The following is a 25,265-nucleotide window of genomic DNA, read 5'->3' as shown; positions in this document are numbered from 1 at the left end:
TGAACCACGAACGTTAATATTTATTGGATAAAATAGTAGATCCTGGGCAACTCTATGTTACTTATTTTTTCCATCAAAGTATTGTATCCGTCAAATATTTTATCATATTCAATAAATATGGACAATTTGTCATACATGTCAAACCTATTAGCATGAGATATCATTCATTATACAAAAAAAATATATCAAACCTATTAACCCCACCCAAATAATTGACATAATATAATATAAAATAAGTAGTCAATATAGTGAATTATCCAAAAAAAAGTTAATTAGATACTTAAGTAAAGGTTGTGGATTTTTGGAAGCAAAAGATTATAGATGACAAAAAATCTGTAACTTATAGATAAAATCTGCATGGGCACAATTCACAAACAAATACTCAGATTTTTAAAACTATGTTTTCAAACTACCAATAGTACATAGAGGCGAACGTGAATAAAGTAATACTCATACCTACAAGTACTAGATATATATGTAATTAGTATATTACCCTTCATTAAAATACATTTAATACATGGATACACCCTAAATCTTCACATTTATAGATACTTTGAAACTGTTTAGCTTCGTGAACTATAGGTCGAAACATTAAAACATATAATAACTAAAAACACAAAGGTAGAGTAAAAAGGGTAATAAATATCTCATCATGCATAACTTTACTTCCAAGTCAATAGTTCGAATACTAAAGTTATAAGTATGTGGAAACCTTTATCTGTGCCTGTTGAGGGGCGAGTCTCACAACTTAAGATACACGATCAAAGGCTTAAAACATATCATAAATGAAATGTACATATTAATTTAACCAAACTATTATACTCGACCTGAAATAATTCTTAGCTAACCCAAAAAGAATATATTTACAATTTCATTTGCAACAGATGAATTAGCATTGCATTATACAATACGAATGTTGCATGGCATATTCACATCTAACTAACCAGTGTTTTCTGTGTTATCTACCAAGTTTTTCACACACTTCCCACATTTCCTGGACCTCACTTATTTGTCTTAAACAACTATTATGCACAATCTCGTCCCTTTCTAAAACTACTGCTAAAATTCATAACAAATTAATACCGAGTAGTATTATCTTTCTCTTTTAGCTTTATTTCTGGTATTCAATCTGGAAGGTGCTTTCATCCAATCTTGCCATCCACATTTCCTTTAAATTATTCAAGAATACGGGAAAGGAATCGCTAGTCCTCTAATTTGCATGAAAAATCTCTGAAATTTCCTTCCTTTCTTGGCCTCCAAACTATCATCCTTAATGATATACTTGAGGAGATACGTAGAACTCGCTCTCGATAAAAGCCGGTCTAAGATCTTCGTCACGCATGAACTCCAGAGGAAAGGAAACAAGAAGTCCCTTTACAGACTTCAATCTATCTATAGGATCTACCACTTTGGTTTCTCCATTCTCATGACATACTAACTTATCAGGGGCTATTCCGAAATCCATGGTGGTATGGCCAAATTTTTCCTTCCATTGAGCCATGCTTTGTCGTAGCGCAGATCTGCATATAATCGTAATGTACACACTATTAGGAAGGATACTCCAAAAGTATGAAGGGAAATGAAATACAAAATAAAACCACACCTGGAGTGTATGTGATCATTGGGAACACAAGCGAAGACCTCATGGTATATCCTAGTATTTTCCTGTTCACATACCATACGAGCAGAAAGCAAGTTAACTAGCTATAACAAAGTAAAATAGCATCTTCGCCGAGAAACAAAGTCAACATGTGACCATGTCAAGTTCTTTCAAGAAAAATATCTTTTTATTTTGCTTACTATACATTACAAACCTCTTATTATCAGCTAAACTGTGTTGACAGGAAAAATGTTGAGCTTAAATATAAATATAGAGGCGCTTCAAGGAAGATATGATTTCTTAACATCTTGACATGCTAGGATTTGTTGATCAACAATGCTCTATAAACCCCTTAAATCACTCAATACCGAAAGGGAAATACACAAGCCAGTAAGATATAGTATAGGCCTAGTCTTACCTTTGCAGTTGCAGACCACAGGTCCTTATAAGTTATATCGGCCACTGGATCACTGATTTTACTAATCTGTAAGAAGAATGAGAATATCGTCAGGAGGATCATATCAAGTTAGTTACCTAAACAGGTGAACCTATCCATTTGAAGATGAACATATCCATTTCAAATCTGATCAATTCGACTAACCTCCCCTGTATGAAGACCGAGGTGCTCGGACCATAGGGAGCAACGGAGGCTATAGGAAAATTTCCCAGCCTTCCATGGCTTTCCATTCATTAAGGAGTCAACATATTCTTTGTCTTCGATAAGCACTCCGATCTGGGTGACAGAAAGAAAGAATTAAAATAATTTCCTTCTAAGACAGAACGCCCGAAAATACAGACCTAATGCCTTCATAGAAAATATTTACAAAATAACTTCAGTTATACTTAAACTACAACATTTAAGTACCAATAGGTACTTAGTTATACCTAAATACACTAATTACTGCTTACACTCAAACAATTAGATAAAAATTATAATACAATTACATAATCTCTTAAAAAGTATTATAGTGACAAAGTGATATCAAGTGTACCTCTGAGTCTCTTAATCCAAGCAAACTGCGGTCATTTATATTAGACGATCCAATACAAGCTACACGGTCATCTATTATTATCAGTTTACTGTGCACATAAACCTGTCCAAATATGAGAGCACACATCAAACTAAGTAAAACAATTTGATACATTCTAAAAGCTAAACATTTCTTATTAGAACTAGGAGGTCCAATTTGTAGTTTGTTTAACCATTTGAAGATATCTTGATATCAACAAGTGAAACATGTGATGACAGCACTCCTGATTTTGTGTTTTTAAAACAAAAACAGAAGATTCTTCAATGGAATAGTGATATCTGATAAGATACCTGATTTGTAGCTATAGGACCATCCTCATAAAGTCTACCATGAGATCGTAGACCATAGAAAGAAATATAATCATGTGCCTTTGGACCAAGTGTAGCTTCAAGATTGTGTAATATGGAGTGCTTTTCTCTAGAAATTGTTCTATACTGCCAATGTGTTAAGGCTCTCACAGTTGCAGCACCACCATCATCCATACCACCCTGTTAATGATGATTCACAATGGTGAAATATTTAAGCCTACAGAAAAGAGGATTGATATTATATTTATAAATAGGCGAGTAACATTTACCTGGAACCCAGGCAAGAGGGGAATAACAACTATAACTCTAAAAATGTTCTTTTCTTTGTGGGCTCTCAAAATACGCCTATATAGTGCTTCCAATACACGGTTCTGTATTATGTCGTCCTCTGCAAGACCTGATATGAAAAACTGGTTCTGAAAGGGGGAAAATGAAAACAACAGAGAGGAAAATAAGTTTATTACTAGTCCAAGTATGAAATTTACTGGTATTCTACCATTATGCTTTGCACTTTGCACACATGTCCAATCTAAGCAGCCACTCAAAGCTTAGCTCAATACTTATCACAACTAATACTGCGATAGTACAATTATCTAGTGTATTAAGGATTTGGATCCTCATAATGCACCCTTCACAATTAATATCCACATAAGGATGATCAAGATTTCAAAATAGCTGAACGACACAATGATATAAAATGACATCCTAATGTACGAGGGTCCCAACTAACGGGGTCTGGAGAGGGTATATGTATGCAACCTTACCCTCACAAGCGACTAGTCTGTTAAATGCGATAAATGAAAAATGATCTCTCTTACGTTCCACAAGTATCAGATACCAAGTTTTGGCATTTATCACTCTAGATCACTATAAAATGTATTTCATCTTGGTACAATTCTAAGCAGGAGATAGTTATCTAAGACCAAGGGAAGTTCGGTTCCTTATGATTGATTTACCTCAATGTAAATAAAATGCTTTGCTTTGTCAATAAGAGAACAATATGCAGTGTGGATGCTTCCTTCGGGCTGACTTGTTCCAGCAGACCACTGACTGACACTTCTGATAATCTGTAGATTTCACATCCACCCAAAATTGCAGCAAATAGTTAATTACAGAAATTTATATTGGCATAAATTAGAACAATTTTTCAAATTTATTTTCATACATCCTCTCTTTGTTAATTACCAGTTTTCTGATGACATTTGTAGACTTATAGATTTTGATATCAAGGTAATATCTTTTTTCCCAACTTGATTGTGATGGCATATCATAGGTAAAAGAAATTATTATTCTCACATTTGCAAAGTTTTTCCTCAACTGTTCTAATAGAATTTATTGCAGCAGTTTATCTTGCTAAGCTGGGCTTTAAAGGAAAATGTAAACTTATTATGGATTATGTGGTATTTATGATCTTATATGGTAACATTTTCAACCATTAAAAAGAGTCAAATTTGCCATTCCTAGTGGACTGTTTTGCAAAGATAAACTATTCATTGAGGAATCGATGCGAACTTGAATTTTTTTATTACACAGACTAGACAGCGAAGGCATAGCTAACCTGACATTCACAAGTAGTACATGGACCAACTTCTCCATATTCCAAAGCAGTACTATCATTTGTGCCCTCTTTTGGTGTTTCCCACCAATCATCTAGTTCATCAAGAACAGATTGTGCCCCCATGTTAAAAGGAACAACTTTGTCTTGAAACCCTTTCATCTGATTGTCTGTAACTAAAGTTTCATCTTTCAGATTTTGGGATGATAATGGAACATTTTCACTTAAACTTGTATGATCAGCAACATTATTGTTCATGTTGCTTCCATTTAACTTGAGATTTTCATTTGAAGTAACTACTCCACCAGCTTCTTGAGGTAAAAGTAGTGGTATATCTTGCAATGGAGACTGTAAAGAAGACGAGTCCTGTCTGTCAATTTTTTTCCGGTTGTCTTCTTCATCTTTCTTTCCATCAATCTCTCTCTCTTTGCTTCTTCCCAAGTAATGAGGGATAACCATGTGATGGTGCGGCATAAGCAGTGGAATTTCACTTTCATTTGGAGCTTTGGTTCTCTATGAAATGCTTCACCATGTAAGAGAGGAGGGAATGATATAAAAAAGAAATATGAAAGATGAAAAACATCATTTTGTATGTATACCTTAGCATGATTCCAGCGTTGAACAAAGTGCCGAGCAATGTCCCGACAGGGAGGTCCCCACAGCACACAATGAACATCATGCCATGGCATACGGGGATATTTCTGACGGTCCAATTCATCTCTCATAGTGTCTTCCCATGAATTTGGCTCAGATTCTCTATCCAAGAACAAAAAGTTCCACAAATTATACATTACCAAAAAATTCCAATAGCATGAGGCCACCAACTAAAAACTGGATGTATCAACATAGATTCAATTCTACCTCTCAATCTTATGAATGTAGTGCATAGATTCAAGACATGGCTGAACACATATACTGTGCTAAGGAACTTAAACCTTTTTTATTGTAACTCATACAGTGAATTGTTTTGCAACCCCCTCCCCTCCAAAATCACAATAGAAAAGGAAATACCTTGGGTTGTAATAGTCCTTTCCAGGCCATATTACAGAAGGGCAATCACCCACTTTATGTTCAGGCGTGTCATATCGACCAAAACATAAATCTAATCCTCCAATATAGCAAATCTTAGAATCAATAATCACAAGTTTTTCATGGTGGGACCTGTAAGAAACCAAACCAATATTCACCATATAAGCAAGTTTAACATTCACCTGAATTTATATTAAGGTGATTCTCAAACTTCATTTATTAACGAGTAGTACATACCATAAATACACACCACATGCTAAATGGTCAGGATAACGCAATACCCTCACATTCTCGTGAATGTCGAGGAGCCTTCTCATACTGTAGAGGCTGTTTATTTTCAAAGCTATAGAAACTTCCTTGTAAAGAAGCACATAGATCTGTATAATCATTTAATGATATAAGTACAAACCACTTTAATGTTATTCTTCTGAATACAAAGATCAAGACATAACTGACTCTATCAATGAGAATAGTATTTGTACCTGAACCCCTTGCTTAGCTTTCTTTTCTAGTAACGAGTCTAGCCTGGAGGAAGAAGAGCTATGAAAAGGTCGCCTTAGATATAGCTCGGGGCAAAGCCACCATCCTGTAATGAAGATCTGCACCAAGTTTCCATCTTATTACTAAGAATTGAATTAGGACAGAAAACAACTTAAAAATACTCTAGTTTAATAATGAAAAACATGTACCTCTGACTTAGCATCTTCAATTGAAGAAGCAATTGCTTCAAATGCTGCCTTTCCATCTACAAACCATTGTGCTTGGCTCCCATCTTTAGTCACACCTCTCACCGGAGCAAATGAACCAAAGCGATGAGGATGACACCAACCCTCTAGAGGTCTTAGACCAACTTCATTAATTTCAGTAACCCAAGCATTAACTTTGGCATTGCTGGTAGTTCTCAACCTTATGCTCCTATTTCCACTAGTAACCTTTTAATAATTTCAAATTAGTATTCAAATTTGGAAGCAAGACAGAAGATTGTTAGCACTAGTTTTCTCCAAGAAAACAAGTTTTCATGTTATCTCAGATGCCAATACTACAGGGATTTTATTTTCTAAACTTACAGCATTAGTTAAGTTGAACCTACACTATTCTATTCAGATATCTATCCAATGGACAATCAGAACAAGGTACTGGTAGTAGGTATATGAGATAACATGAAATCGAAAAAAACATTTACGGGGTCATAAATTTGTCACCCTGGTGAATACCTTAAAAGTGTAACACAAAGGTTTGCCTTCCTTTATAGGATCAGCTAAATGTATTTGGGTTCCTTTATCTCCATTTGAGGATGGGAGGACATCGAAAACAATTATATCCAACAGTTTGTTGTGGAAAGGATCATCCAGCAAGGCCAAAAATCCAGGTTTCAAAACAGCCCATACCTGTTTACAAATAAGTAATCTACATTAAAACTAAGATTAAATGAAATGAAGAAGGACCAATTTCAGGAGACCATCTAATATAAATATAAAGTGGAATTGCTATACAGAGGTATTATGTTTTAAATTTGTTTCCGGATTTTAATTCAACATATTATCAAATCATATAAAATTAATACCCATTAATGTTAACCAAATTTGATAGGTCATGTCTAATATTCTGTATGTACTGAAAAAGTACCCCATTCTTTGTCATTAACTCTTTTACCATATAGCTTGATACATAGCTTGCAGTGGACACTTATTGGCTATGAAATCTAGGAGACTAATATAAATGTATAGCCACTATATATTCACACTAATGCTCAATGCTTCTGTTGATCACAACATATCCCTTGTTTTTCTCCCTAACACATGGACAGTTTATGTTTCTAGTGTGGGAAATTATATGCCTCTTATTGTGTGTTTTCTAGCCTCGGAGGGAGAGTGCAGATCATTGGGATAATGACAGGTTGTTTCCAAGAGAAACCTCAAGATAAATAATTCAGTGGAAATTAAGAATTGATTTTCAAACTAAATACTATACATCATTGCATGCCTGGCATTAGAGTATTCAGCCTTGAGACTTAGTTACATGAAAGATGTAGCTACAGATTTTCATAAATGAAGGTAAGGATTAACTATTTGTCAGAGGAAAATGTTGACTTATATTCCATTGAGAGAAATGCAGAAGAAAAAAAGATAAGTTCTTAAAAGACAAAGGTAGGAAAGTTTGATATCCAAAGATCACTGAGATAGCATTGGGCAGTGTACATGTTTTGAAGTTAATGTTAAAAGACAGCAATGAATCTTAAGGCCTAAATTAGTTAGATTATTTCAGAACCAAACCTTTTTCCAGTTGTTATCACAACATCCAAACAAATTACATGGAAAGCATCCCACATCTGAATCCTGTGAAATATTTGACAGATGCTTAACCGTCACGTATCCCTCTCTTAGTTTTGGACCATACTCCTGTAAAAAGGATAGCTTGGAGATCTCCAAAAACTTGCAGACCTATAGTCCAAATGATGTGTCAGGAAAAATAGTTTTAGCAATGGAGAAGTTGCAGTATATGCATGGCAGTGAAGCATTATATAAATAAATTTGTATATCTGAAAACAAAATTAATAAAAAGCTCCTTAATTGGAACTATAATACACTAAATGAAACAATATTTCTATGATTGTGCTATTATGATGCATAAATTCTAAGAATTATGAAGTAGGCACAAACATTGAGCTTGACAAATGGATTCAGCACACCATACCACATAATTGTGAATGCAGATGAAAATAACAGTTTTAACATAGAAGTCATTAAAAAAAGCACTTTCACTTGGATCCCATTTGCTTTAACTTTCTTAAATATTAGAATCAAATTGCGTTCATAACCCGACAAAAATTAACAACAGCCTCTAGACTGATCTGAAGGTCTAGTAAGCATCATCCATTGAAATCCAACAAGTTTCAACTTTGAAGCTTCAGTTTTTACCTCTTGAGAATTCACAATATCCAGGTTTCCTAAAAAAAGATTCAAATAACCCTGCATTGCGACTTTTGCTCTATCTGCTACTAACTGCTGCCCTCCAAGTGATGGACGAAATATTGAAAGAGCAGCAACAGATGGAACATATCTGCACAAGAAATCAACTTAATTGTTTGTTTTTGCCCTTTCAGAAAGAAAACCTACAGAATTTAGCTGCTAAAGATTAGGCATGATTTTGTATCTTGTAGCTAGAAATATAAATACCTGTATTTTTCAAATTGAAATAAATAACAAAGTTATGTACTCTCAGAATGGTTAATCTTAGTAAAGGCTAGTAATACATATGCATAAGGCTAGTCATTTTCAATATAATCCAGACATGAAATTCTGAGTTCAACCTCTGGTCCATCTTTTTTAGAATTAAGTATTCCATGCTCCGCGCACAAATTAATCATAGGAAGCCTTGGGCTCATGACTAAGGAGTTGAAAAGTTTGAAAATGCATCAGATATCAAATTTATGTTTCATAGTGATATAAACCAAAATACCTGTTTTTAACACTGTCTTCATGGTGTAAAGGCACAGCTCCATCATCCGGTTCTTCATCATCTTGAATCATCACCGTTTGATCTCCTATTCCTAAACTTTGAAGCCATTCTTTCACCTTTATAAAAGATTTAACCAAAAATAATTTAGACTGAATAATATCAAAATATAAATATAATGGACACTACAACTATTGGAATCATATATCTTCAGTTAATAAAACTGAGTAACATGAAAATGGGTCTAGTTATGGAGCCTGTGCAGATGAATATTATAAGATTGGGGAACCCTGCTATGTTTGGACAGTTAATGAATGATAGAAAGCAACCTGATATAATGGATTCCATTTAATCTCGGGGGTGACATAATTATCCACAATCTATTCAAATCCAAGATAAATTAATTTCATTCACTTAATTAGTTGATTTAAATGGATACAATCCAATGGAATCCAACAATTATATCTTATGGATATCTACTTGTAAATCCATTTGGATGTATATTCAATCCATCCAAAAAATACAAAAAAACTATTGTTGGAGAGGATTGGAGCAACCAAAGAGTCAAAGAAGGAGAAACTAAATCCTTTATGGTAAAAAGTGATTATTAAATAGGTTATTGATGAAAAAGTGATTGTGATTTTAACTTGATATTCATTCATCTAATCCATTAAAATAGATTAATAAGTGGATTGAAATCCATTGTTTAGTTTTGGCATAGATGGATTAAATAATCTGTATCATTTAATGAATCTTATATGAATTGGCTGATAGCTTTTCATGAATCTTATATGGATTGGATGCGGGAAGTAATAACATTCCATTCTTCTCCATTACATCCATTCCTGCTAACCTAAGCAAAAAATACAAGAAATGTACAAACCTGGCCTTGCTTATCATATAGTTCTTCAATCAGTGCACGTTTCCGCAAAGCGAACTGCAAGTACAGAACTTGTGATGCTTTCTTCTTTAAACGCCACTTGAACTGTATAAATAAGTAACACAAATGCAATTATTACAAAGCCATTACTTATGTGCATACCATATCAGAATAAGCGAAATCAACTAATCAATAATTAGCTATGACTATAACCCTCTTAAACATTCCCAATTTCTAACACCTTCCAATAGTAGACACAACATAATATTAAAATCAGCATTAAATTCAATAATTAACAAGTACAACCAACTTTCCTGAAAATTCTAATTCAAAGAACAAAAGCAAAGTAAGTGAAAAACAGAAGTACCTGTTTATAATGCAATTCTATAGTGTAAGAAAGAAGAATTGGACTGATATCACCAGTTTCTGGTCGAGAAACAGATACGATTGTTGCTTTGGGCAATTCATCGAAAATCCAACAATAACGGTTGGATGAAGGAGAAGCAGAGAATGCAACTGCATCATCGGACGGTTGAATAAGTGCTTCAGAAGACATCGTAGGACTTGTTGTTGTTCCTCGGAATCAATGTCTGACATGCAATGATTGCGTGCTTCACTGTGAAAAAATATATATATATATAGAGAGAGAGAGAGATAGAGAGAGACGAGTATAGAATACACCTCTGGCTCTTGAATAATGTGAACAATGAACAAAAGGGTACGAAACAAAAACATACGAGTGCGTGCAGAGTTGGTTTTATAGGTGTTGTCGCATGTTTCGGAATATTCCAAACATTTATTTACGAACAATAGATACTCTTACTTACCCATGATTTATCAATTATCTCTTTATATTAACAAAGTTGATAGTTATATTTGAATTAGTGATTTTCATGAGTGAATCAATTTTGTCAACTAGATCAAATTTACTTACCACCATGACTAGACCAATTTTGGATTTGCGTTTAATTTTTACAGGCTCTTAAATTTTCAACATTAATCAACCCACAATTCTTTCATAAAAAATTTCATAGAAGTGAGGAATGACCCCATTTATTTAAATTTAAATTGTTGATATAAAAACATTATATGTACAACCTCAATATTGAAATTGACCATAAAAGTGTAAAATTGTCATTTGCACTATTGTTTAATTATATGACAAATATATAGTATTAATTAATGAGTCACTTCCAATCTAGTTATTATCATAGATTTCTTTTGTTTTTACGAGAAGTTGTTTATTATTATTATTATAACCATCGATATTTACCTAAACGGGATAAAATTATTAAATAACTACGTTGTTAAGTGAAACAAGAAAGCAAGTGAAGTTTAACGATCCTCCGCTTGGTTTTAGATGAGAGCACATCTGTTGTCCCATTTTTTATATTACTCAATGTATTATTTTTAATTGATTGAAAAAATATTATTTAAGTAAAAAATGTAATTATTAAATATTATTTTGACCAATTATATTTTCTGGCACATGTAGTATAAAAAGTGGGATAACAGATATGAACCCGTTTTAAATTCATTTGGTGAAAGAAGGGGTAACTGGGTCAAAAGATATATGAAATGCATGCACATATTCTGCAATGCACAAGGTATATCCTTTAGTTTATAAAGAGAATATCCAGCTTTGACGATTGACCAGTGAGAATATGCCAAAATGCCATGTGATTGATATTCCTTAATCATAAGCTAAAATACCATGTGATCTGGCACTTTGCCTCAATAGAATTGTGAATGATTCCTATATTATATATTCAAACATCAAGGAGCAAATTCATAATAAGAAAATAATCAATTCAGTTTGATATTTTAAATTTTTTGTATGAATTTGATATATATAATATAAAAAATTCAGTACTTATAAAATTTTGGGACCCTTTTAATTCTTATTAGATAGTATTTTAAACTATAATAAAAAAATTAGAACAAAATTAAGATTTATCATTTTTATGGAATAAATTGATACACAATATAATCTCTAGAAATCAAATTGAATTTTCACTTTCAAAAATAATATTGTTGCTTATTATGATTGATAATATTCTTATCATTTTTTTAAACTACCTCTTATACTTTATCTTGTTTTTTTATCTTTTAATTACTTTCTATCCTATCACATCATATATGACATTCCTTTCGTCTCTTTCTATATACCTCAATCTTATCTTGTGACGACAAATGCGATCATATTCATGGGATTTAAATAGTTAAAAAACATTTAATTAGATTGGATCACATTATATTAATTAACTAGCAAGTTATTTAGATAATTTTACTTTATTCAACCCATATTATATTATATGTGTATTTATATGGTTAATATCATATATATTAATCATGCATTTGTATGTTTAAAAACGCATATGTTACATGTGCATTCATATTGTTAAGAACACACATTGACAAATATGTTCACATTGTTAAGAACACACATGTTAGGAAAATTTACGTGTTTAGGGAAGTCGTGGATACCATCCACGACTTCCCTGACATATTCTCTCTCCATGGAAGTCGTGTACCCTAAAAATGACTTCCATTGTATAATAATAACAAAAGAGTTATGTAGCCTAGTGGTTCTTGATTTTTATGGGAACCTAGAGATCCATGGTTCAACACCCACCTATTGTTTTTTTTTTAAATTTTTTTATAACTTTGACATATATTATTTCTACAAGCACTATGATACATTATGGTTAAATTGCATTATATTCATTACTGAATTTTGTACATTTTTATTTTATATTGTTTTAAACAATTAGGTAATGAATAAAATTTGGTAGTGAATATAATGCAATATACTCTTAATGTATCATAGTCCTTGTAGAAATAATATATGTCAAAGTTATAAAAAATAAAAATAAAAAGCAATAGGTGGGTGTTGAACCATGGACCTCTAGATTCCCATAAAAACCAAGAACCACTAGGTTACATAGCTCTTTTGTTATTAATATACAATGGAAGTCGTGTTTAGGGTACACGACTTCCATGGAGAGAGAATATGTCAGGTAGTCGTGGATGGGATCCACGACTTCCCCAAATTTCCCCACATGTTACTGTACATAGTTAAAACACATATGTTACCCGTATATTTGCATTGTTAATAATGCATGTGTATTTGTTTATTCGAACATATAAGAAAAATAAATAATAATTTCGAATTTAAATTTATAATGAAAATAAAAAAACCGAAACATGATACTATGTATTTTTTTGAAAATAAATATTTTAAAAATTGTAGAAAATAAAATAATTTTTTCAATTTCGAATTTAATTTTTTTAATGAAAATAGGGAAATCAAATGGTAATACTATACGAGGCATTTTTATTACAAAATATTTAAAAGTTACAAAAAAAAATTCAATTTCAAATTTGATTTTTGCAATTATAATAGGGAAAAATTAAAGTTCAAAGATCTGAACTGTAATATTAAAATTCAGCGAGAAGAGTATTACAAAATTTGATAAAGTGAAAAATATATAATAATTCGTAGAATAATAGTAAGCGTTAAATATAATAGATAGATTAATACAAATATTGAATGAGTGAAAATATATAGTTTTTTCAATTTAAATTAAATAACTACATAAGGAAGGTGGATGATTATATTAAGGTTTTGTTATGAAAAAATGAGAACATAATATTTGATAATAAAAATATTAATTGTTCGAATAATTAGTTGGATGATGATAAGTTATTAGTTATTTATTACTAATAAGAATATAGAATAGTTTTCATCATCTCTCCGATAGTTAAAACTTTAAAACGAAAATAATAGGTTATTAATATACGATATAACTTTTCTTCTAAATTTTAGTTATTTAACAAAAATATGAAATAATATTCATCATCTCTCCCATAATTATGTTAATTAAAATTTTAAAAGGTTTAAAAGTTGCAGTAATTATTTTTTCATCATTGTCAGTAATATAACACGTTACGTACTCTATATACTTTTTTATTATTAATTATAAAAATATAAATTATACAAAAGTGATTATAGAGTATGGATAGGTACATAGTGGACAAGGATCACCTGTCCTACAATTTTCCTGTCCGGACCAATCAAACATCACAAAATAATATTAAAATATTAATTTCTATATTTATAATTTTTCTTTTTAAATGAATGAAGTTCTATGATTGACTTGGTACACTAAGTGAGACATGAACAGAGATATGTGATCCCCATCCGGTACATAGTAGTGTCATAGAACCTTTTAGGAGGAAACAAATTAAGAGGAAGTGACAAGTGATGAGGTGAAAAGAGTTTAAAACGAGATATATTTTCATGAGAAGTAGATAGAGTATAAGTCAATGGATTGTAAGTGTGTGGAAGTGTTTAGGAGTTTAAAACGAGATATGTTTTCATGAGAAGTAAATAGAGTATAAGTCAATGGATTGTAAGTGTGTGGAAGGGAAAATTGCACCAATATCTCATACGTGTCCAATAAATAACATTATACATAGTAATAAATAGATTTGGTATGACATGTAGTCATCACAATAAATGATCAATGTCATGTTTTTTGTTTTGAAATTATTAAGAAATGTAATAATAAATTTAATATTATTATATTATTATAATAAGGGGGAAAATATATAGTGTGAGAATGTATACATGAAGAAGATGAAACCGTTTTGGAGGAAAAAATGAAATAAGAATCTAACATATGAAAATGAATGATGTAAGCGAATATTTTTTATTATATACTTAATAGATAATTATTTATTAATATATAATTATATATAACTAATTATGTATAATTATATTAAAGAAACATATTTTTTTTCCGACTTAAATCAAGTACAATGCTTTAGTGGTGTCTTTAATTTTTCTTTTTAATTTTAAGCTAACCATGTGGTTAACTTCTCATATTATTCTTAGTTAACTGAATTTAACACGATTTCATCATAATTTTCTTCCAACTCTATCGTTGTTCATTAAGATTAATAATCAAAATATTGTGCAAACTCCATCAGGTCGGGCCAATTAGATTGTCCACATTTAGTCCTCTTATTATTGATATATCTCTTTCCTACATCTATATCTATACTATTAATCTATACTTATATACTATTAATAAATGCAAAACAAGTAATAACCATCATCACGACATAATTTTATATTCCAAACTTATCCATTTGTATTATTAATAACTACTATAAACTTCCACACATTACTTCATTGCTTCTATTTTTATATTAATATCATTAATCTTTCAAACATTATCTTATTTCTATATTCTCTCTTTCTCAACCCAAGAAGAACACACAAAATGAGAAATTCACATAGCAACTCTATAATGATTATTAGAGACACAAAATGATAAATTAACATAAGTTTTATGTATATCATATCAACTACAACATGTTAACTTCTTAAATCTTCACTCTCTATTAAATTGCATTTCTTATATTTAAATTGTTTTTTAAATAATATAACATGAAGATAATACATTCTATATCAGAAAAAATAAGATTGTGGGGAGTGTCGATCGACACGCTAGTCTATATCTATACTATTAATAAAGGCAAAGCAATAAATAACCACCACTATAATATAATTTTTATATTTCAAACTTATATTTTTTTATTATTAGTAACTACTTTAAATTCCCAAACATTACTTCAAACTTATATCATTAATCTTTCACACATTCTCTTATTTTATCCTCTCTCTTTCTCAACCCAAGTAAAACAAACAATTACATACAAAACATCTATGATGATTATTAGGGGTACAAAATGAGAAATTCGCATGAATTTTATGTATATCATATCAACTACCATATGTTATCTTCTAAATTTTTACTCTCTATTGAGTTTATATATTGCATTATATATATATATATCAGAAAAATAAAAATATTGTTGACCGACACGGAGTGCCGGTCGACACACTAGTATATATAAAAGGAAAACATGATGTAACTACCTATAGTGTTATTTTTTTATTTCCTATTTTATCCTTAATACTTTAATTTACAAAAGAACCATATAATCATATATAACTATCAACAACGTATGAAACATACTTTCACCTTTATTTAACAATTAAAATAAAGACTAAGAAATATAATGTAAAAACACTCAATAATAAAGTACATTCAATACAAAAAATATTTGACAAATAAAATAATTACTATAAATATATTAACCACTCTCTCACCTTAATATGACAAGTAAAATAACAACAAAGAAATAGAATATAAATATAATAAAGACACGCTAGTCTTCTAAAGTACAAAAACAAGAAGTATGAAAAACACTTTCCATTTTGATCACATCAAAGTTGCTGCCTACGGTTGGTCATATGGGACCCTCTTAGAACAAAATAATTGCAAGCAATTAGTTTTTGTTTTGTTTATGTTTTATGTTTTTATTCTCTAGCTGTTCAATTAGTCTTGAAATAGTTTAGCCCAAATAAAATTGAAATGGAAAAGGGAGACATATAACATTGCATAAATGCCTGTTTAGTACAACAATTGCATTCTCTAAGGCGTTCTAGTTCGCATACATCATGCAAACATAAAAATTGAGATCGATTCCAACTCATTCTTCAAGGTGAAGACAATTTCAATTTTTTCAATGTATATTTATACAATATTTTTAAAGATTTATATAGTCAGTATATTATTAATCATTCATTTATATTTAAAAATCGATAATAATTAAATATGAACGATACAATGATAATATAAAAAAAATTATACTATCGATGAATACATTTTTCTCTAAAAAAATTTATTGGAGATTGGAAAGAAAAAAATAGAAAGACAGGACAGAAGTTGAAAACATGATTAGCTGGAGCAGGCACATATCCTAAATGCCAATTATTGTCATGATACCAAAGGCACCAATACTAATATCATTCCCAAATATTTTTTCACACTTTTTGATAACTAAAGAAATCCAAAATAATTTTCTTAAAATTAACGTTTTTAATATATTAAATAAGTTACTCTTAAATGCCTAGTGGCATATTAAATGTTTTATATTATGACATGTTTTAAATAGATATATAAATTATACTAGACTTTTAAACATATTAGATTGACGCTGTAATTTGTAAAACAAGTCAAATCTATTTATGCTCTAGTCCGACTTATTTCCACCCTTAAGTACAAATCAAATTATTTAAGCTTAAACCAAGGATAAATGCATTGAAAAAGAATACAAACCATAGTTACATGTGATTTGTTTCAATACGGATGTGCAGTACATGGTACTCTATAATGTTAAATATATGATATGATAGTCTTAGACTATAAAGCACAGATACTGATATGTGTGTCGGGTACGATACATATCCGATACGTCGATACGCATTTTTTCCAAAATATAGGATACGATACGTTTAGGGATACACATATAAAATAATAAAAACACATAAAATATGATAAAATTATAAGTGTAAATCAAAATATCCAAAGTAAAAAATATAATGGAAATTTAAAATCATGCCCTCCATAACAAATCTATCTTATCCTATTTTAATGAAAACAAATCTATCATAAAATCATTGCTCGTAACAAATATATCTTATCCTATTTTAATGAAAACGAATCTATTTTATCCTGTTTTATTAGAAACGAATCTATTTTATCCCGTTTTATTAGAAACAAATCTATATTATCTTGTTTTATTGGAAACGAATCTATATATCCTATATTTTACTGAAAACGAATCCATATATGCTATATTTTATTGAAAACGAATCTAATACGTGTCTTAATATTTTTTTATTTTTTTTATTTTTAGATACTCTATGGATATGTATCATTCGCGAATTTGAGCGTATCCGTGTCGGATACGTGTCGGACACCGACACGTGAGGGTGTTTGACGAATCCGTACTTCATAGGTCTTAGATATATGTTTTTTTTTGGATTTATGGTTTTAACTAATATAATGTTAATATATATTTTTAAATAATACAATTATAAAACAATTGAGTTAATGCAAATAAAAAATTAATAATTAATATATTTCACATTAAAACAATACATTGACCAAATAATTAGATTTGAATTCAGAATATTTAAATTATAATTACTTTTTTTCATTAAGAAAAATATCTAAAATGGAGAGAATGAAAATAGAGTAGGCATTTCTTTCTCCTCAAAAGTGAGGAGAAAATGGGAGAGGAAGAGAGATTATGATATGATGGTCCAAACTGTATCTTAAATCATGTTTCGGACCAATGATATCGAAGCAAAAACAAAAAATAATGAATATTTAATTTTTTTAATTGATATGACATGTTTTCACTAATTTATGATATAGTTTGAAACATAATTTGAGACAACATAGTATTGTATGAGGAAGAGTGAAGACAAAAAACCACTTCTTTCTCTTCTTTTTCTATACAACTAAATAATATTAAAATCCACTCTCTTTCTCATCTCTTTCTTTCTTTCTTTTAATTCTCTCTCTCACATAATATAATTGCATTTCTCTTCTTTTTATAAGATGAGACTTAAGTTTGCTTGAAGTAACCATGACTAAGTTGCTTAGGAATATATAGGTGATCCAAAGAGCTTGGTGCCAAGTGTCTAACCAAGTATTTCATGATTTGTTAGAAATAATTCAAAATAAAAATCAAACATTTTATAAAATCAAAATTAAAGGACCTCAAAGTCCCTAGGTTAGAAAGAAAAAATGGGACGGAGAAAAGTTTGAATTGGTCTTCTTTTTGGATATTTTTCTTAATGAGAAAAGGCAATTATAATATAAATATTATGAATTCAAATCTAGTTATTTGGTAAATATATCTTTTAGAGATAAATATATTACTTATTAACTTTTTATTTTGCATTATTTATAATTATGTTATTTTAAAATATAAATATATTGTATTAGTTCAGATTTTCTAAAGAATATAACATCTATATGCTATCAGTATAAAAACTTATACATCATCAATATAAAATATATTTACATATTGTTGATCATTGATTAAAAAAGATTATGTTATTCTTATTTAAATTAATAATTTCGACAATATTATTTTCATTTTGTGCTTAATCATTTATAAGAAATCCAAAACAACGTGTCTTGAAAAAATGTACATATGTATTGGCATAGTTGCTTTATAGGTTAATGCGATATTAATATCATTAAAGGGGACACCAATAAACTTTGTTTATTCAATTAGCCACTACATTTTCGAAAGAGAACTTTCTTAAACATAGTCAGTTCCAAATAACAAAATGAACACAACACTATAGTATCATGTCTTCATATTAAATTAACACAGAAGACAAAAACCAAAATCTCAGGCAACTAAATAGGGACAAAACCCTAAAATGAGACAACCAACCACACTATTTTCAAAACAATAATGGGTTAAGGTCAAAACCCATTATGAGATTGGTTTCTCCAAATTGCATTGCCTCATTCCCATTACCATTCATCATCTCCAATGCTATTTCTTCATTCTTGGGCACCCTACCTGAAAGTGATAGTGTTGTTGGTGCCACCATGTGGGTTCTACCTTGATTCATTTGATCATTTTTTCCCACTTTTTCCATCATTCTCTTAATGTGCTTCAAGTTCTGATCAATCATCCAAGCAAGATCATTCAAATCAGTTGCACTCAAGTTATTGAACTGTACCTTATCAGAACCAAGACACTTAAACATGAGCTGAGTTATCTCCTTCTCCCTATTCTCTTTCTGCAGTTTCATCACTTGCTCTTTAGCCTTCAGAATCCTTTGTTTCAAGAAAGTTTCTTGATTCACCATCTTCTTACTTTGCTCCAATTCAGGCATGGTCCTTAACTTTGAAAGCACCTTTTGAACTCCCCATGGAGATGGCCAAACCTCTGGTTGAGGTTCAAAGGGGCTATAAATTATAGCACAAGCTTCAATGCCACAAAGGGTGGTGAGTTCATCAACCTTCTTCAACAAACCCTTCTTCCTTTTCTTGTATGTTGCCTTCCTTGCAGAGTCATTGACTATGTAGGCAAGTTTCACCTTCTTTCTTGTCATGGTTATGGCCAAAAAGAAAAGAAAAAAAGGTAAGAAAGAAAGTATATTTTTGTGGTTATACTTGTTACAAACAATCTCTTATATATAGAGAGCATTTTGAGATGCATAGATTGGTTTTACAATGTGTCTTTCTAAATGACAGATTGGTAATGACTAAGAGGGGTATACAATACAACATCAATTTAAATATGTTTCCTTCTTGGAAGGATTCTGAAATTTTTATATTATTATTGTATCAATTACAATTCATATTTAATTATCATTAATTTTTCTAATATAAGTAGAATGTAAATATATGATCAATAATAATTTTACTATATATAAAATTTTACACTAACATTATATAAATAATAGAGATTTTAGCTAATATTGTGATGAGGTCATGAGGAGGTGGTGATATTAGTTAACTAGGGTGGAAAATTACTTCAGTATCAGTAAAAATATTTATAATTTGTATCCGTAATAATAATTTATAACTAAAATCAGTTATATGATATCTATACAAAGATTATATATTATCAATTTTATTATAAACTTTAATAATAATCACAAAATTAATAATTGAATTACAATTTATATATAATTAAAATTGAAAACACAAAGATAGTACGTGCATGTATGAATATAGATAAATACTATTCGCATCTCACCCATTCTAATAATTTACATAGAAGATTGACTTTTAAGATTAGAACTATTAAGAGAATGAGCAATTTACATATAATTATTTGATTTAACGTTCACATTATCATTGTAAAAATATAATTTAAGCATAAACTCGATTATATGACGAAATTGGCATACAGTAACTTGTTTTTTTAGTAAAAGTATTAATTATAAAATCACATATACTATAAAAGTAAAGATATCTATGATTATGTTTCAGTGGTATAAGATCCCACTAGATCCTAGGACGACTAAAATGTCATGTGTTCAATTCATGAGAGTGATACTTATTAGGAGGGACAACCATCCTAAAAGAAATTAGTTCATTGCCCATAAAGGAATGAGAGATACCCTTAGTAATACAAAAAATATTACCATCTCTCCATTTTTTTTCAATATTTTTTTGGTAAGAATGTTTTTCAATATTTGTTTCTTACTTTCTTTAAAAGAATAATAAATATGAATAAATGGCTATATAATCTTCATTAAGATTATCATTTCCAATTATGAGTTCATAGAAAATGATATTTGCGTCATTGCGTGTAATTATGTAAATATTACATTAATGTACCCCAAAAATGTAAATATTATTGGATAAATTTGATTTAGAACTAATATCCTTATTATAAATGATATAAATTAAATATGAGTGCTAATTAAAATAATAAAATATATACATCTATTATGAATGATATATATATATATATATAAATAATGATAAATTTAATTTTATATAGACTAGCGTGTTGACAGGCACTCTCGTGCCTGTCAACCCGCATTCTTATTTTCTAATGCAGAATATGTCTGTTTACATGTATTTATATTTTTTAATATTGAGTATACATTTTTAGAAATGATGTACATTATTTCTATCTGAAAACTAAAAAATAACTAAATTAAAGAGTGTATAAATAACCACTTGTAAAGTATTTTGATTAGCAAGAAATATTAACAATTTGGAATAAGAACAGAGTTGTTGATGATGGGGTATTCTTTGTATGTATCATATCTTCTTGTTTCTACCATAAATGCTTACAAATTTATAATATAGCAAAGGCTAATAATTAATGTTTCACGATGTTAAGTTTATATCGGATGCATCACAAGTAATAACTACCTCATGATATAATTTTTATATTCCAAACTTACCCTTTTATATTTTTAATAACTACTATAAACTTCCATATATTACTTTCATTTTTTATATTAATAATTTAATATCATTAATCTTCTACACATTCTCCTATTTCTATGTTCTATCTTTCTCCACCCAATAGGCACAAAATGAGAAATTGACATAAGTTTTATGTATATCATATCAACTATCACATATTATCTTCTTAAATCTTCACTCTTTATTGAGTTTATATACTGCACTCTTATATTTAAATTATTTTTCTTAAATAATATAATATGAAAATCATACATACTATATCAAAAAAATAAAAATGCGGGTGACCATACATTTTCTTATTGTTCACTGGCAGATATAATTTTATTTCATTTTCACTAATCAAATAGATAAAAGCCTTAAAAAGGGAAAAAAAACTGATATAATTTTGAACATATTTGAATTCTCACAACTGTCATCAGGGACAATCCATACATATTAAAGTTCTAGATCTGATTCAAAACATGTATTTTTCAAATAGATGAAGGTTCAGTGTTGAATCCATTTTCATTACCGGAATCATGGTAAGCCATTTTTTTTTCCTTTTTTTATGAGTTTCTTCTATATTGTTTGGAAGATTCAAGTTGTTTAATTTTTATATTATGGAGTATTCAATTTCGTCTCATGCAAAGCATTAGTGCTCTTATTTCGTAATTAATTTTGTCTAATTTGTTTATTTCTAAAGATTAATAATGATATTATAAATATATGGTTGAAGTTGTATTCTTCTTTTAATCATTAATATGTCCTTCTATTTGTCAATTAACTTAAAAGTTTAGATGTTTACTTTTCAAGGTATGAAAGAACTTATCCAAGTTGTGATCTTTAGCTGCAACGCATCCTTCACTTCTTGAGTTTGATTTTGGGTTTGATATTTTTTATTATAGTTGATTTGTTTCTACTTTTAAATTTTACTTTTCTTTTCTGGGAAGGGTACGTGAATAATGAAGTGATGTGCATTTCATTTATTTGCAAAGCTTAATAATGGTGCTACAAATATATGATCGAAGTTGTCTTATTTTTTTCAATTATTGATATTTCATTCAGTTTGACAATCAACTTAAAAGTTTAAATTTTTAGTTTTGGGTGTAAAGTAATTTCTTCAAATTAGTATCTTTCGCTGCAATGCATCATTGACTTCCTGATTTTGGTTCTCGATTTGCTATTTTTTTTTGTTAAACTTAATTTGTTTCTACTTTAAAATGATGTTTTAATATTGTTATGTACTAAAAACTAATATTGTTAATTAATATCATTGACCGCTTTAAGAAAAAAATAATATGTAATTGAAACCCAATGTATAAATGGAGTAATTTTTTTATTCCAATTTTAGCCATTACTATATGTTAAGATAACTTCCACATTCTTTAATTAAAACTAATGTATTTAAATTATCCAATGCAATTGTTAATTGTGATGGAGTAAGTGATATTCCAAATTTGACCCTCTTTGGTAAGTAACTTCCACGTTATCTTCTCCACTCAAATCTCAAACTGCACAATTGTTGCTTCTATTTTTACCCAATTTCACACTCATTTCTCATTCCAATTTCACACTCATATATCATTTTAATTTCACTTTGATTCGCTTCATCTCTCTCTATTGTTGTTGATAAGGAATAATTTTCTACGAATGGGTGTATGTAATTCCATCGTGACAATGCAATTCAGATCTGACATCAATTGGAGTTTTCATCACCAATACATTTCCTTTCAAATTGTAATCTAGATTACGTGCATTGTCAATTGTGGCAAAGACACCATATGAAGTTAATCATGGATGAAAATTGATTATGCAAAAAGATAGGTAAAAAATCAACTTTTATTGTTCATATTACCTTTAAATCATTCATTTTCCCCTTTCCACTTTCATTCCTATTCTTAAGAGTATGCAGATTTGTTTGAATTTTTATCTCTACTTGATGATGGAATACTTGGACTTGAAAATACATCTTTGTTATAGATATGGTTCCTGTTTGTTTCCTCCATTTTTAACAATCATCTCTTTATGAGCAAAACCTGTTTGATGAAATGTTTCAATCATACAAACACGATTTTCCTTCTAAACTCTATATATGTTCATATTTATCAACTAATTTAATTTCAATTTTGAATGAGATTCTTTTATCATTATTTACACAATTCATATGATATCATCTCAACCTAATGTTGCAGTTATTAATAAGGTAACATAATGCAATGCATGTCTCTATTATATTAGTATGTCTCTATTCTATTAGTATGACAAGCACACTAATTCAATTTTTAAGGTTCGTGTTAGAGATTGTTTGTTTAAGAATTTTTATCTTTTTTATTTCCACAATATTAATTTAAATTAAACACTACTTCCATTTTAACAGCCAATGCAGAATGTGGATGGATTGCAATTAACATGTCAGAAGTTAAGCCTCCATAATATTTATCATAATTTCAATATATAGTTATGTATGTTTATCATAATTTCAATCTATAGTTATGTATGTATAATTCGCTTACCTTAAATTAAGTTTCATACCTAGATACTCTTATTTTCTTTTTAATCTTCACTTACCTTCGCTTACATTATGCTTCTACCCATGTGCATAGGAATATCAATGTGCATAGGAATCAAACACTGTATAAATTGAAAGCTTTGCAAATTAAGTGGAAGTGGCACTGTGAATATGTTATCTTCCAGCATTAGGTATTTCTTTTTTTCTGTTTTTCCTCTGTAACACTTTTATTTGTTGTTTGGAGTTCAACTTCTGATTATGATTATATACTCCAATGAAGAAGGATTCTATTTTAATGTTAGATTGATGTTTCTCATGTCGGACTGAATAATTTGATGTAGAGTTTAAAAAGATAATGTGTCATACAACAAGTTAAACACTAATATATACACTAAGTTCTTATTCAACATAATATAAAACAGAACATTCCTCTTACACTTAAAAGGTTATTGTCATTTTAAAAATTTACTATAACCACTCAATTAATAATTGCTTCAAATGCAAATAGTTACAAATGGTTATGTAACCTTTTTTATTCGTTCCATAGGGAAATTTCTATTAAACAGATACGAAGATGTTGATGATGAGCTTCTCTGGATAAGCCAAGTTCTAACATGGTTTTGTTTTTTATCGACGCAATTATTGGAGTTCGATGAGGGGAACACTGCAGATTCATCTGAAGAGGTTGATGACAAATCTAGCAAAAAGGTTGAATGAAATTGAAGCTTCCCAATACAATACAATACTTCTGTTTCACAGAAGAAATACTGTTATAGTATTATTTTAGTAATACAATAAAATATTCTTTCAAGTAAATTGAGTGTTTTTTCAATTGAATTTGAAATATGATATTAGAGGTTGCAATTTGTTTGCAAAGACTAACAATACAAAACTTAACAATACAAAACCATTTATATGTAAATCAAACTTTACATTGTATGTTGTGCACAAGCTCTTTAGTTGGTAGTTAAACTTTATAGAAGTGATCAAGTTAAGGTATATTGTACATAAAATTGAGTACATAACAATATAAATAACTTTTTAATTACATTTAGTGTAAACACATATCAGT

The 25,265-nt window shown here is 29.5% G+C and overlaps 2 protein-coding genes across 2 annotated transcripts; both read right to left on the bottom strand.

Moving 5' to 3' along the window:
* Positions 845-10,582, bottom strand: LOC109354912 (phospholipase D zeta 1-like). Its single transcript, XM_019597723.1, has 20 exons — positions 10,227-10,582; positions 9,863-9,964; positions 8,983-9,098; positions 8,442-8,583; positions 7,797-7,964; positions 6,738-6,911; positions 6,213-6,455; positions 6,006-6,122; positions 5,761-5,900; positions 5,506-5,655; positions 5,094-5,250; positions 4,498-5,007; positions 3,896-4,006; positions 3,209-3,355; positions 2,922-3,119; positions 2,593-2,694; positions 2,202-2,333; positions 2,019-2,084; positions 1,604-1,665; positions 845-1,520 (listed from the first exon to the last, which is right to left on the bottom strand). The coding sequence occupies exons 1-20, from the start codon at positions 10,413-10,415 to the stop codon at positions 1,271-1,273; spliced, it is 3,276 nt and encodes a 1,091-aa protein (XP_019453268.1). The 5' UTR covers positions 10,416-10,582; the 3' UTR covers positions 845-1,270.
* Positions 19,162-19,899, bottom strand: LOC109354182 (agamous-like MADS-box protein AGL80). The gene has a single exon (XM_019596522.1). The coding sequence runs from the start codon at positions 19,863-19,865 to the stop codon at positions 19,206-19,208; it is 660 nt and encodes a 219-aa protein (XP_019452067.1). The 5' UTR covers positions 19,866-19,899; the 3' UTR covers positions 19,162-19,205.

Source organism: Lupinus angustifolius, chromosome LG08 (genome assembly GCF_001865875.1).
Source record: "Lupinus angustifolius cultivar Tanjil chromosome LG08, LupAngTanjil_v1.0, whole genome shotgun sequence".
NCBI classification, from domain to species: Eukaryota; Viridiplantae; Streptophyta; class Magnoliopsida; order Fabales; family Fabaceae; genus Lupinus; species Lupinus angustifolius.
This window is presented reverse-complemented; position numbering and strand designations above follow the sequence as displayed.